At 39.2% G+C, this 12,103-nt stretch overlaps 1 protein-coding gene across 2 annotated transcripts in view; it reads right to left on the reverse strand.

The window, feature by feature from the left end:
* Positions 1-12,103, reverse strand: part of LOC134212640 (protein apterous) — a 285,114-nt gene that overhangs the window by 47,300 nt on the left and 225,711 nt on the right. Inside the window, exon 6 of one of the 2 annotated variants that reach the window (XM_062690666.1) lies at positions 1,609-1,623. The exons of the other annotated variant lie outside the window; for it this stretch is intronic. Within the exon in view, the coding sequence (XP_062546650.1) occupies positions 1,609-1,623 (15 nt within the window). The remainder of the gene's footprint in view (positions 1-1,608; positions 1,624-12,103) is intronic. 2 annotated transcript variants of the gene reach the window in all.

Below are 12,103 nucleotides of genomic sequence, written 5' to 3' on the forward strand. Positions count from 1 at the left end.
AAGAAATACAAATGTATTGTGCAAGGAAGCATTAGTAGTGGCTAACATCAAATGGGAATCTAAGATGTATTTATACTTATAATGTACCTGTTCCAAATGATCTTGCTTACCCAACATTGCATACCGCGCTTATCTCATATAAATCGGATCGAAGCACCCAGAAGAAGGAAGATTCAATTACCTACTTTACGATTGGATAAGTATAGCTCATAAAATCAAGTGCAGCATAAAATCAAAGAGATCACATTTTGGCCGAGTCATTCTCATATACCTGAAAATTAAAATCGGCAACCGATCAATGGTGGAGTAAAGCCCCTATAATTAACTACCGGACAGCCTCCGTATTTTCGACATTCTGTTCTTTCTATCTCGTCTGTCTTCAGTGTGCGTAACATTCTGGGTCGAAAAGGGATGATCTGACTGAAGGTCCTCCAACGTACTACAGCAGTGCATGACCCTAGCAAAACTGTTCCACCGATTTTTTTTTAATTAAGTCATAAACAATTGTCGGTTATTGGTGTCGATTGACGACAAACAACCGATCGCGCTTTATCTCACAATAGCTATCTCGGTAATCCTCAGCTCAACTGGAGATCGACATTCTGTTTTAGACCAACCAAAAATTGAACCAGCCCACACCGGCACAATGCCTACGCATTGCGTTGTTTCAATTTTCACTTTGTTATTCCCTCTCAAAACGATCGGGCGGATCAGATAAAGATCAGGAACCGATCGTGCCCAACCAAACCGGAGGATTCGACCCATTGCGTGTGACGAACCAACATCATCCCACCTTCTGTTGTTGCGTCCGACCTTTCGAACCATCTTTTATGATATGTTTATTGACTTCTTGACTTGGAGGCAGTCGGCACTCAAGGTGCGACAGAAGCCGAGAAGCTCCGGACAAAGGCACACAAACCATTTATTTTGAAAAATAGATCCTTTCCGAGTTGTTTTCTTTTTCATTTTCGGTCCTAATAGAGATAAACGGCTGCCGTTAAGGCTACTGTTACTGCGTTCTAAATTTCTAAACGCTACAGGCTCCTGAGGGAATAAATGCGCTTGATTACCTCTTTACCTCGGGTGTCTTAAAACGGCCATATTTCATGACATATGCTCCGCAACTTCCTCCCAACTGGAGCACACATGGCACAGAACGCAAAGATTGGGACCGATCCGATATGAGAGATGAGGAACTGCCGTGTTGGTCGAGACTCCGTCTGGTTACCCGCCTCCGGGTTTGATTCCGGGAAGGAGGCAAACGGATTCTTACGGAAATTATCATCAAATTCAACGACGACACGCATGCATGTAGCTTCTCTGATTCGAATTGATGTGTGTTTTGTGTTTATATATCGAAGAACAAACTCCGAATTATATATCGGTGCGATCTTCGTGACCTAATTAGGCTACCGGAAAAATTGGTATGGCATGCTGGGAGAGGGTATCACGCGATTTGTACGATTTTTTCGGTCATTTTGATCGTTCATTCATAACTTTATGTTGGTAATGTAAATGAGGAAAACATCGAATATTTGATTGAAACGACTTTAAGCAAACATAAAAGATCAGCGGAATCGTATGTAGTACAAAAAATATTTTACTTACATGATCCCTTGAAAACTGAAATATATAAAACACAAATTTAATTCGATTTTATAGAAACGAATCTTAGGTCAGATAGTATCATGCTGGTGTATTAATATTCTTTTTCTTTTGATATTGAAGAAAAAAATGTTTGGAAGAATTCTGAACCCAACCCTGCTCCCTTCGGTTAGTCACAAACTTTGCCGCTAATTTCAGAAGGAAACTTTGTAGAAGATGCCAAGTTCGTTATTTCATTACTTTTGGAGATATATTACTATTTATGCCTACAAGTTTTGAACATGTTCATTATATAAGCATACAGGCATATGGAAACGCATGGTGCATTGATTCATCAACTCCTTGGAACTAAACTTATTGTGCAAACACTAAAGGTTTAATATATTCTGCATTACCAATGAGAGCATATTTGCATAAAGTTATGATCAAACAACCTGGCATGATGTTAAGGCCTACTTGAAGAGTAATGACAAAATACCGAGGATTGATTTCTGCTTTGAACAGTAGGAAATGGTTTTCGATTAAACATTGAGATGGCTCAAAAAGACACTTTTTAAATGTTTTGATGGGCCGCCCTCGTAAAAATTTCAGCCAAATCGGTCAACGTTTGGGCGGTGCTAAACTAGTTGGAAGTCTATATGAAAAAAGGTATGCAGAAACATCGAAAAACAACGACAGTTGGACGACAATCTACGATAAAGAACTATGATATTTATCCAGTTCTTGTAGAATTAAATGAGGGGGTAAAATGCAAAGGAGTGTAAGTGACAAAAAGTTAGTTTTGAGAAAAATGGGGGCAAAGTTTTTCAATATTTTTTCGTTCCATACAAATTGTATGGAAGTTCAAAAAAATTATAATTTTCTATGATTTTTCACATTTTTTATAAACATCGTACAAATTATATCAATATATTGCCGCAAAGCTCGAGAATCAAAGCATTTTTTGCTGTAGCCAACACAATTTTGACAAAAATGTCACTTGTACCCCTCAAATACAGCATGTTATGCTGATAACCGCGAGAAGATTACACGCAAAAAAAAAGCGTTCATGAATTCGTGAACTAACAAGTTCACGGTGTATTTTTCGTGAACAACAGCCACGGATTCGGGAACACAGTCACGTTTCCTGGAACGTTCTGGAAAACGTGACTGCTGTTTCCGAATCCATGAATCAAATCACGGTGTATTTTTGCTGGTTCACGAATTCGGGAACGCTTTTTTGCGTGTAGAGTTTATTAGGCAATGATATTATCATTTTACTAGAGTGTTATATGGGTGAATTTATTTCTTTTCAAAGGTAAAAAGAAACGAAATTTGCTCAAACCCCACTTCAGAGAAATGCTGATAACTTCGCCGGACAAACACTAATCTCTTTATCGTAAATTGTGCCGTCTAACTGCAAATCACGTTTTTTTTCGATGTTTCTGCATACATTTTTCCACATAAACATCCAACGAGTTCAGCACCGCCCAAAGGGTAGCTAGCTCCCAAGCCATATTCATTGTGTTCTTTCTACAATTTTGCAAGTTCAGCCAATCACGGAGTAGCAACTACGAATTGTGCTGTCATAATGCTCATGCTCATGTCCAAACGTTGACCGATTTGGCTGAAATTTTGTCCAGAGCATCAGGGTATCAAATACAATCAAATAAGAGGCCGGCCCATCAAAAAAAATTGAAAAAAGTTTTTTTTTCATACTAATTTGAACCACCCTATTGAACATACCTTACATCCGCTTACAACTGGACAGTTCGGGTATTCAGTTCAGTTCAGGTTCAGCTGAATACCTCTAAAGAAGCGCATCAACTTACTGATAAAATGTCTAGAAGACATTATTACGCTAAATCGCATAATAAAGGTATTTTGCCTAAAATTTGTCACGCCGATTCAAATTTGAAAAAGTCCGCAGAAATTTCCGTGCAAATTCCGAAGATTCAGTGGAATTTTCGAAGATTTTTCTTATTGATCCCTAGAACATCATGTTAGTACCCAGAGCATTATTCGAGGAAATACCAATGATTTTCTTAAAAATTCCATATAATTTTCCGTTGAAATTTCGACAATCTCTCCATGAAAACAAAGAAAAGCTTTGAGTGTAAATTTCGAAGGATTTCCCGTTGTAATCCAAAAAAAACTGTATTGTTGAAATAGAATTTTTGAACGGAGAAGAGTCGTTTGGCGGAAAGCCATTTTGCCGAAGGCCACAACCCAACAAACATTGGAGGTGAGTAAAGCGCTTATATGACTAAAGCTACTTCTCTATAGCTTATGTAGCTGAAGATGTTTGTTAGTAAGGCTGAAAGTTGTTTGGCCTAAAACCATTTGGCTGAACCCCATCTAGTCTAAAATTATTTTGCAAAAATGTCACTGTTCATCTATCTATTTTGTACTAGCGAAAAGTACCCAACTTTGCCCGGGTTGCAAATGTCACAAGATGTACCATACTGAACAATTTGCAGTACCGTACTCTAGATCAATATCCGTGCGATTGTTTTGTTGAGGAAAGACAAATTGTATTCAAATGTTTTTTTTATCTTTCCCAATTAAGTTCACCAGCGTTTTGCATATACAAGCCTTGAAGATCCCAAAACGAATCGATAAGGGAAAAAATCTTGCAAATTGGTCAGGAGGAAATCTCGATTAATTTTTATTTAAATCTATCTATCTATCTTATAGACTCAGAAACTACTGAACTGATCGGCGTGAAATTTTGTATGCATAGATTTTTGGGGCTCCTCTCTAGAAATGGTGGCTCCCATTCAAATGAAACACCGATTTCGGTCGATCAGTTCCTATGCCTGAAAAAAAAATTGACCGAATAGCTCAATTGGCCGAAATGGTCGTAAGGCAAAAAGGGTCATTTAACCGAAACGGGCATTCGGTTGAAAGTGTCGTTCGGCTGAATAGGTAATTTGGCAGAAAATACCGTTTGGCCGAAATAATTGTTTTACAGAAAGAAAACGACCATTTCCTTCAAATGATCTATTTAGTCAAATGAATTTTTCGGCCAAACGACCATTTCAGCCAAATGCACTGTTGTTGCTTTCGGCCAAATGCCATTTGCGGACGAACCATTTTCGACCTAATACCGTTCCGGACAAATTTTCGGGCTAATGGAATTCGGCCAGATGACATTCTAAGGTCTTATTAAACCAAGTAATTTTTCGCGAATGACTTTCAGCCAAACGACAGATTGGGTCATTTGATCGAAAACCACAAGGCCGAAAGGTGTTTGGCCGAATATGTCCTTTAGTCAAACAATCCATTAGGTCAAAACTCATCTTGTGGACCATTTTATTTAGATCAAATGGGCAAAAAGTCGAAAAGATCGTTCGGCCAACTGGCTATTTGACCGAAAAGGTCCTCCTTGTTCTTTTTAAATGGCTCTACATTCCACCTGGAACTTGGCCTGCTTTTTAATTTAGTATTCTACTAGCATTTTCTCAGTTATTATTTGAAAGCTTTTCTTTGTCCGCCATAGCATGAGTAATGAGTATGTAACTTGTATCATTATGCCCAGGGTGTCGAGAAGGTTTCCTACTCAAATACATCCTAGACCGGACCGAGAATCGAGCTCGCCATCTCCGGATTGACAATCCTACGCTTTTGCTCGCATGGCTACTGAATGCCCCTAAAGTTCACAATATATTAAAAGTTATGCCCATTTAAAACAAATCAATTAAGTGAAATTTTTAAAACGTCGTTTCTGATCATTTTTACATTTCGAGTTGTGTCTGTGAGTTGTGTGTGAGAGTCTCATGCCGTATGTTCCATAGCATTTTTTGCACGGAATAGCACGGAATCGAATTTAATCTCCTGTGACTCGAAGCATTGAGTTGAGAGTGTGCTAGCTGCTGATGCTGATTCTTTGGTTTTTAATTCCAAAATAATCACATAAATATTTTCCACCGCAAATCGATCATACATTATAAAACTACTGTGCGAACACATTTTTGGGAGGGGAAAGAACAGTCGAGAGCATCGACAATGTCCTATAACTGAATAGTATAAACAATGTTCACGATTCCCAACCCTGTATGATAATATTCGAAATATTGTGATTTTGATTAAATCGTGCTTGATCGACTGAAAGTAGCGTTGAGTTGTAAATGAGTCACGCTGATGAACATGACCATAATTTAATCGATTTCCCGGCGTGACTATTTTACAACATTTCCTAGGTTGATAAAAATTTGATAAACCGTGAATTGTTATACTATTCTATAGATTTATGACGAATCAAAATTCATCATTTAACAAAAATACCTCTAAACAAGCAAGTTGTCCATAAAACTTTCCGATCAAAATCTGAAAAACGTACCTTTGTGCATTTTTTAGTTTTACTAGTGCAGAAAGGGGAAATCCATGCTATATGGCATCAATTAATCTACCCCATCAACATGTTATGGAAGCAAAATAAAATTTCATTAAAAAAACATAAACTTTTCTTATAAATTTCCGGAAGTGCTGGGTTAGGGGCCTCCTCCAATGAGGGAGGCAGGACTGCATCCCGGACCAGCTAAACCGTTTCCATTGCCGCCAAGCCCATCGTCCCTTCGGTACAACCAGAAAGTAATGCTTCAAAGGGGGGCCAGTGCATAACGCACCCTCGAGGTTAGCTGCGTGTCCTTGCAGCATCGAACATCGTGACTCGTTTTTTTAAAAGAAGACCATGGTATCGTGCCAGCGCATTACCGGCTTTCCAGGTGGCCTTACCACGCCCTATGTCCTCGGAAGGTGGGCAGGGTCGACTTCGCGCCTGCTTCCCTCTGCACTACTGGTATCAAGAATGATGATGCCGCGTGCACCCCAAATCACAGAGAACAGACATGGATGCTCGAACAAAATTTCGTTAAAACGTGTGTAAAGATTTAAATCGAACCTCAGCGCCGCCAACGCAGACTGCCCGACATAAAAACTCAATATCACTAAGTGATGGCGTTGGCATACACTACATAAACAATGTAGTGCTGCCACCTAGGAGTGAGCCTAGGAGCAATTCGAAATAAACACTAGCGCTAAAAAGTAAAACACGGCTATTTTTTACCATATTTATCAGCACACTAGCACCGCGCAACGGGGGCATAACGACATACTTCAAAAGGACCAGTACAAACTTTTACACAAGCACGCAAATGAAGATGAACGTTGTTCTCTGTGCCCAAATTGACCTTTCTGCGATAGGGCCTATTCGCCAGCACACAGAGGGACTTGCCGAAGCGGTGCCTACGCCTGCCCCAGCCTTGACGAGGACCCCTTTCCGTCCTCGGGCTCGGAACCCGTTAAAAACGTGTGTAAAGATTTAATTCGCACCTCAGCGCCTCCAACGCAGGCTGCCCGACATAAAAACTCAATTTCACTAAGTGATGGCGTTGGCATACACTACATAAACAATGTAGTGCTGCCACCTAGGAGCGAGCCTAGGAGCAATTCGGAATGAACACTAGCGCTAAAAAGTAAAACACGGCCAATTCTAACCATATTTATCAGCACACTAGCACCGCGCAACGGGTGCATAACGACATACTTTAAAATGGCCAGTACAAACTTTTACACAAGCAAGCGAATGAAGATGAACGTCTGTTCTCTGTGAGCAAATGATACATAGCCGAGTATTTGTTTACATTCGGTTCGTAAACGAATGGAATCGCAATTGAGTGGTGAGTGAGGATTCGGCAGAAAGAATCAGGCCGCAAAACGAATCATTGAGTCTAAATTGAATCAATCTTCTGAGTCCAACTCAGTGTTTTCTGCTGCACTCACTACACATCGGTTCATTTTCATCTCTCGATTCTTTTCGCACTAGGGTAAAACGACCTATTATGCAGGGGTTAAGCACCGTGTCAAAACAAAATTTACTTCGAAAATTCTTTGAAAATTACCTGTTGGACTTTTTCCACACTGCAGTAGTCGAATAGGTTGCTCGTTAATTATAGATTCGTAAATATTACGTCAATTGTGCTAAACTTATGTTGTTTTGTTTTTATCACAATAAAAACAAACTACCGCAATAATAGGACGCAGTTGCCTATCGTTTCGACATTGTTCCAAGGTCAGTCCTATTGTTGCGGTATTGCATGCAATTCTTATGGAAATCGATAGCGCAACAATAGGACCAAAGGCTCAAAGGATTCAAATTTTTAATGAAAAATGTTGATTTTTCATAATTTTGAACGGAATTTTGTCAAACAAAAGCTGTTCTAGTCGGTAATTGGACGAGTTTTAGCGTATCCACAATTGTTTTTAATGCTATTATATCCAGAATGGACTATTTTAACACTACCGCAACATTAGGACATACCACAACGATAGGACGTTTTATCTGTGGTTTCACTTATTCCTGCTAGGGGCACTCAGTAGGTATGAATCGTTTGTTGGTCCGCTGTTGGGTTGAGTAGCATTCATTTTGCAATCGTGTGTTCGCTGATGGATAGGGATTTCAAATCGGTTTGGTTCATGTGAGTGAGTGAGTTTCCCATAGTTGAATGTTATATTATCGACAAATTATCAATTCTCGGGTACTTATTCAAAAGGACTTATGTGATTTTGTAAACAAAGATTCAAACGTCAATTTGTCTAATCTGATAGCACTCCCATGCAAACTATCACCACAGACAGATAGGGGAAGCCTTCAGCTACCTGTTGGAGGTGTTGGTTTGCGTGGGAGTGCCATCAGAATGGACAAATCGACGTTTGAATCTTTGTTTACAAAATCACATACGTCCTTTTGAATAAGTACCCGAGAATTGTTTATTAAAACTGATCTATTCATGGAAATTTTGTATTTTTTAAAGGAAAATTTGGGTTTCTCTTTTATAATTGCAGTTTTTACTTGCTAATATATTTTAGATTCGTGGAAAAAAAGTTTATTGTTCACGGAAGTTTTACATAATTTAGGAAAATTTTATATACATTGCTTCGGCCCTGATTTCTTTATTGGCAATTTCTTAGTTCTTCATGGAGAATTTCTAATTTTTTAGGGACAGTTTTTATTTTAGTCAAATTTTATTATTTGATTTCTTTCCATTATTTAAGGTGAACGATTCCAAAGAATTCGCCTCCAGCTATTTATAGAATGAAAAAACAAATTTGAAACGTTCTGCGATATTATATTGGTCCCATATTCGTCAGAATTCGGTCCAACATCGGGCCGATTTGCACAGCAGTAGTTTATTTTTCTTTTTTTTTTAATTAGTCATTGGCGTCCAAAATATTGGGTCTCGTTTCGACCATCTTCCAGTGCGGTTGGTTTTTGCGCTCTTCTTTTGTGCGGTGATTCGCTTAAAAGAAGAATAATAGAACCTGTGCAATGACCGCGGTTGAAACAAATACCACGATGTACCGTGGGGACCGTACAGCACCGACATCCGTCCACCTCGCGAGATATCAATAAATTAAAACGTGTTAAAGGTAATTAGTTCAACTATAAATTATTTATCGCATCCTGTTCATATATTTGACAGCTGAGATTTGATTTGAGATTTGACATGTTGGCCATAGAAGTTGGTTTTGAAAGCAGAAATCAAAAACAAATCACCACCCAGCACATGGGGTATTTCAGGTGCCATTTGTTTGTGTGTTGACCAGCGCTGTAGAATCTCTTCTTCTTCTTCTTATTGGCATTACATCCTCACACTGGGACAGAGCCGCCTCGCAGCTTAGTGTTCATTAAGCACTTCCACAGGTATTAACTGCGAGGTTTCTAAGCCAGGTTATCATTTTTGCATTCGTATTATCATGCGGCTAGCACGATGATACTTTTATGCCCAGGGAAGTCGAGACAATTTTCAATCCGAAAATTGCCCAGACCGGCACCGGGAATCGAACCCAGCCACCCTCAGCATGGTCTTGCTTTGTAGCCACGCGTCTTACCGCACGGCTAAGGAGGGCCCCGCTGTAGAATCTCATTGGCATTTATTTGTATAATTTTACCATAACTTTTTTTCTGAAATTAGATATCAATTCATTTGGTATGACGAATTTATAGCGCTTAAATGTGTCTACAACTTTGTCTAGCAAAACATTGCTGAGGATATCTAGACTTACAATTGAAAAGGACGTCATATCAAAAAACAAAATATATTTCCAGCTCTTTGTCAATGTACATAGCTCTGTATAAAGACGAGTAAACCGAAAAAATAAATTTCGACTGGGAGGTAAAATGTCATTCAAATGACATTATGGCAAATGATTTCATTTTCTAGCCTAAAAGTTGTTAGTTAGAAGTGCAAATAAAGCTTGATCTTCCACGCACTGAGAGTGCCACTTATGCCTTTGTCCTGCAGAATTTTTGGACGGTTACACACAAAAACAATGAACTTTCCATTCACAATTCAGTTCGCGGTTTCGTGACCGATATTTGTCAAATCTTGCCGTTATCGTCTCCGTTCGATTTCATTGCATTCTAAGCTTGAAGATACGCTTCTTAGAACCAGATGCAGGAGTGATTGTCCGTCAAGGTCTTTGTTCCCTGCAATTACTTCCAAATGCCGTGCCGTAATCCGTTGGCAGCGCTGCGGCATATAATGATGTACCCAGCATTTATACTGTGTCAATCTTCAAAACGCTCATTGTCCAGCAGAGAAATTTGGAGACACATCGTGGCTGGAAACCGTAATACTTTGGACTTCGCCGCCTTATCAAACTGATTGCCTACAAAACGCTCATTAGACCCGAAGTTCTCTACGTACACGAGACTTGGAGGATGCTCGTGGAGGACCCACATGCACTTGGAATTTTGGAAAGTAAAGTGCCAGTTACCATCTATAGTGGGGTGCAGATGGCGTACGGTTTGTAGAGGAAGCGAATGAATCACGAGTTGCATCAGCTGTTGGAAGAACTATCCATCGTTCGAGTCGCAAAATACGGACGAATGTAGTGGGCCGGACAAGTAGCAAGAATGTCGGACAGCGATTCAGTGAAAATGGTTCTCGACAGCAATCCAACGGATACAAGAAGGCGAGGTGCGAGCAAGTTGGATCGATAAGGTGGAGAACGATTTGCGGACCCTTTGTAGACTGCATGGTAGGCGACGCGTCGCGACTTTCAGCCATGGACCGAGCTGAATGGAGAAGACTTTTATATACTGTACAGGCCACTCCGGCCTAAGTCTGAGCAAATAAATAATATTTTTTTGAAGAGATGTTTAATTTGGATACGTATAGTTAAGTTTGCCATTTTAAGGTGTTTTTATGAGATATTGCGAAAAAAGATTCGGCTGCCGATGGGACTTGAACCCACACTAATCCATTAAGTACACGGACATATGACCAATACAACAGCTATCCTTGCAAGAAGTTGTTCTGGGTATGGAATTTTAACGATATCAGTCAATTTCCCGTATCCATCGAATCTACTTTGGCAACATTTCACACTTTTTTCTCACTACCCAACTATGTGTATCAGAATTGAACAATCGAATCTATTTTCGCAATATCTCTACCTATCTATACCTTAAAATGGCAACTTTACTATGTGTATAAAAATTAAACCCCGACGTCCATGGTTCGAACCCAGTCTACCGCACTTCACTTTTTTTACATTAAAATCATCATTCATAAGGCAACATATTGAAATTCATACCGATTCCTTGTGGCAAATTTCCATAAGGCGTTTTATTGAAAATCGAACGTCCATTTTCCTCAGTGTACGAGAACAATAGTGTGATTGCATTGTATGGTGCCCCGACCACTGTCTCTGCCAGTGGTCATTAAGATGGAGGAGAGAAAGTTTGATCTTCTACAAGACTGACAGACTGCGTAAATTTCCGAAGCCAGAGTCCGTCGAAGAAAATCCCGCAGGGGTTCATTTTCGCATATAATTGGATGGTAAGCGATAGTTAAGAAACTTCCTTGAGGCGAGAAAGAAAACAGCTAAGTCATAGACATTCTTATTATTATTACCTACTTACTTACATTTTTGAAACCAAGGCTTTTACGAAACAACTTTTGCTACTTTCTCTACTATTGAAACAGAAGCTCTTTTTTTACACGGGGGAAAAAAGTTTTCAGTTCAAAATTTGAAAATCCGTGTAAAAAAAAGTTTCTCGACAAATCATGCAAAATGGAACAACTTTGCAAAAATTTTGTATGGATTTTTTTTTACACGGCCGTGTAAAAAAAAATCCGTGTAAAAACAGAATCGGGTGCACTGTTGTTCGTAAGTCGTAAGAGTAAGTAAGTCGTAAGAGTCGTAAGGTCAATATGCTAGCTACACAGAATTGTAAGTTTTTATATGATGAACTGCTGTTTTAGATGATTAGGCACTAAGTTGTTATTCCATTATAGAATTTATAAAATGGGACAACGCGCATCATACCATGTGAGGTAGACGTAGAACAGATATCACCAAAAAAAGGCGGGTGCTCAGTAGATCTTTAGACTAGAAGTCTTAGATTTATCAGTATTGCACACTGCAATTCATGAAATAATCGCAAAAGGTATCGGAGGAAACGTCATTTGTCAGATCTGAACACATATTATTTGAATTGCATTAAGGA

The sequence above is a fragment of the Armigeres subalbatus genome, chromosome 2 (assembly GCF_024139115.2).
Source record: "Armigeres subalbatus isolate Guangzhou_Male chromosome 2, GZ_Asu_2, whole genome shotgun sequence".
In the NCBI taxonomy this organism is placed as follows: Eukaryota; Metazoa; Arthropoda; class Insecta; order Diptera; family Culicidae; genus Armigeres; species Armigeres subalbatus.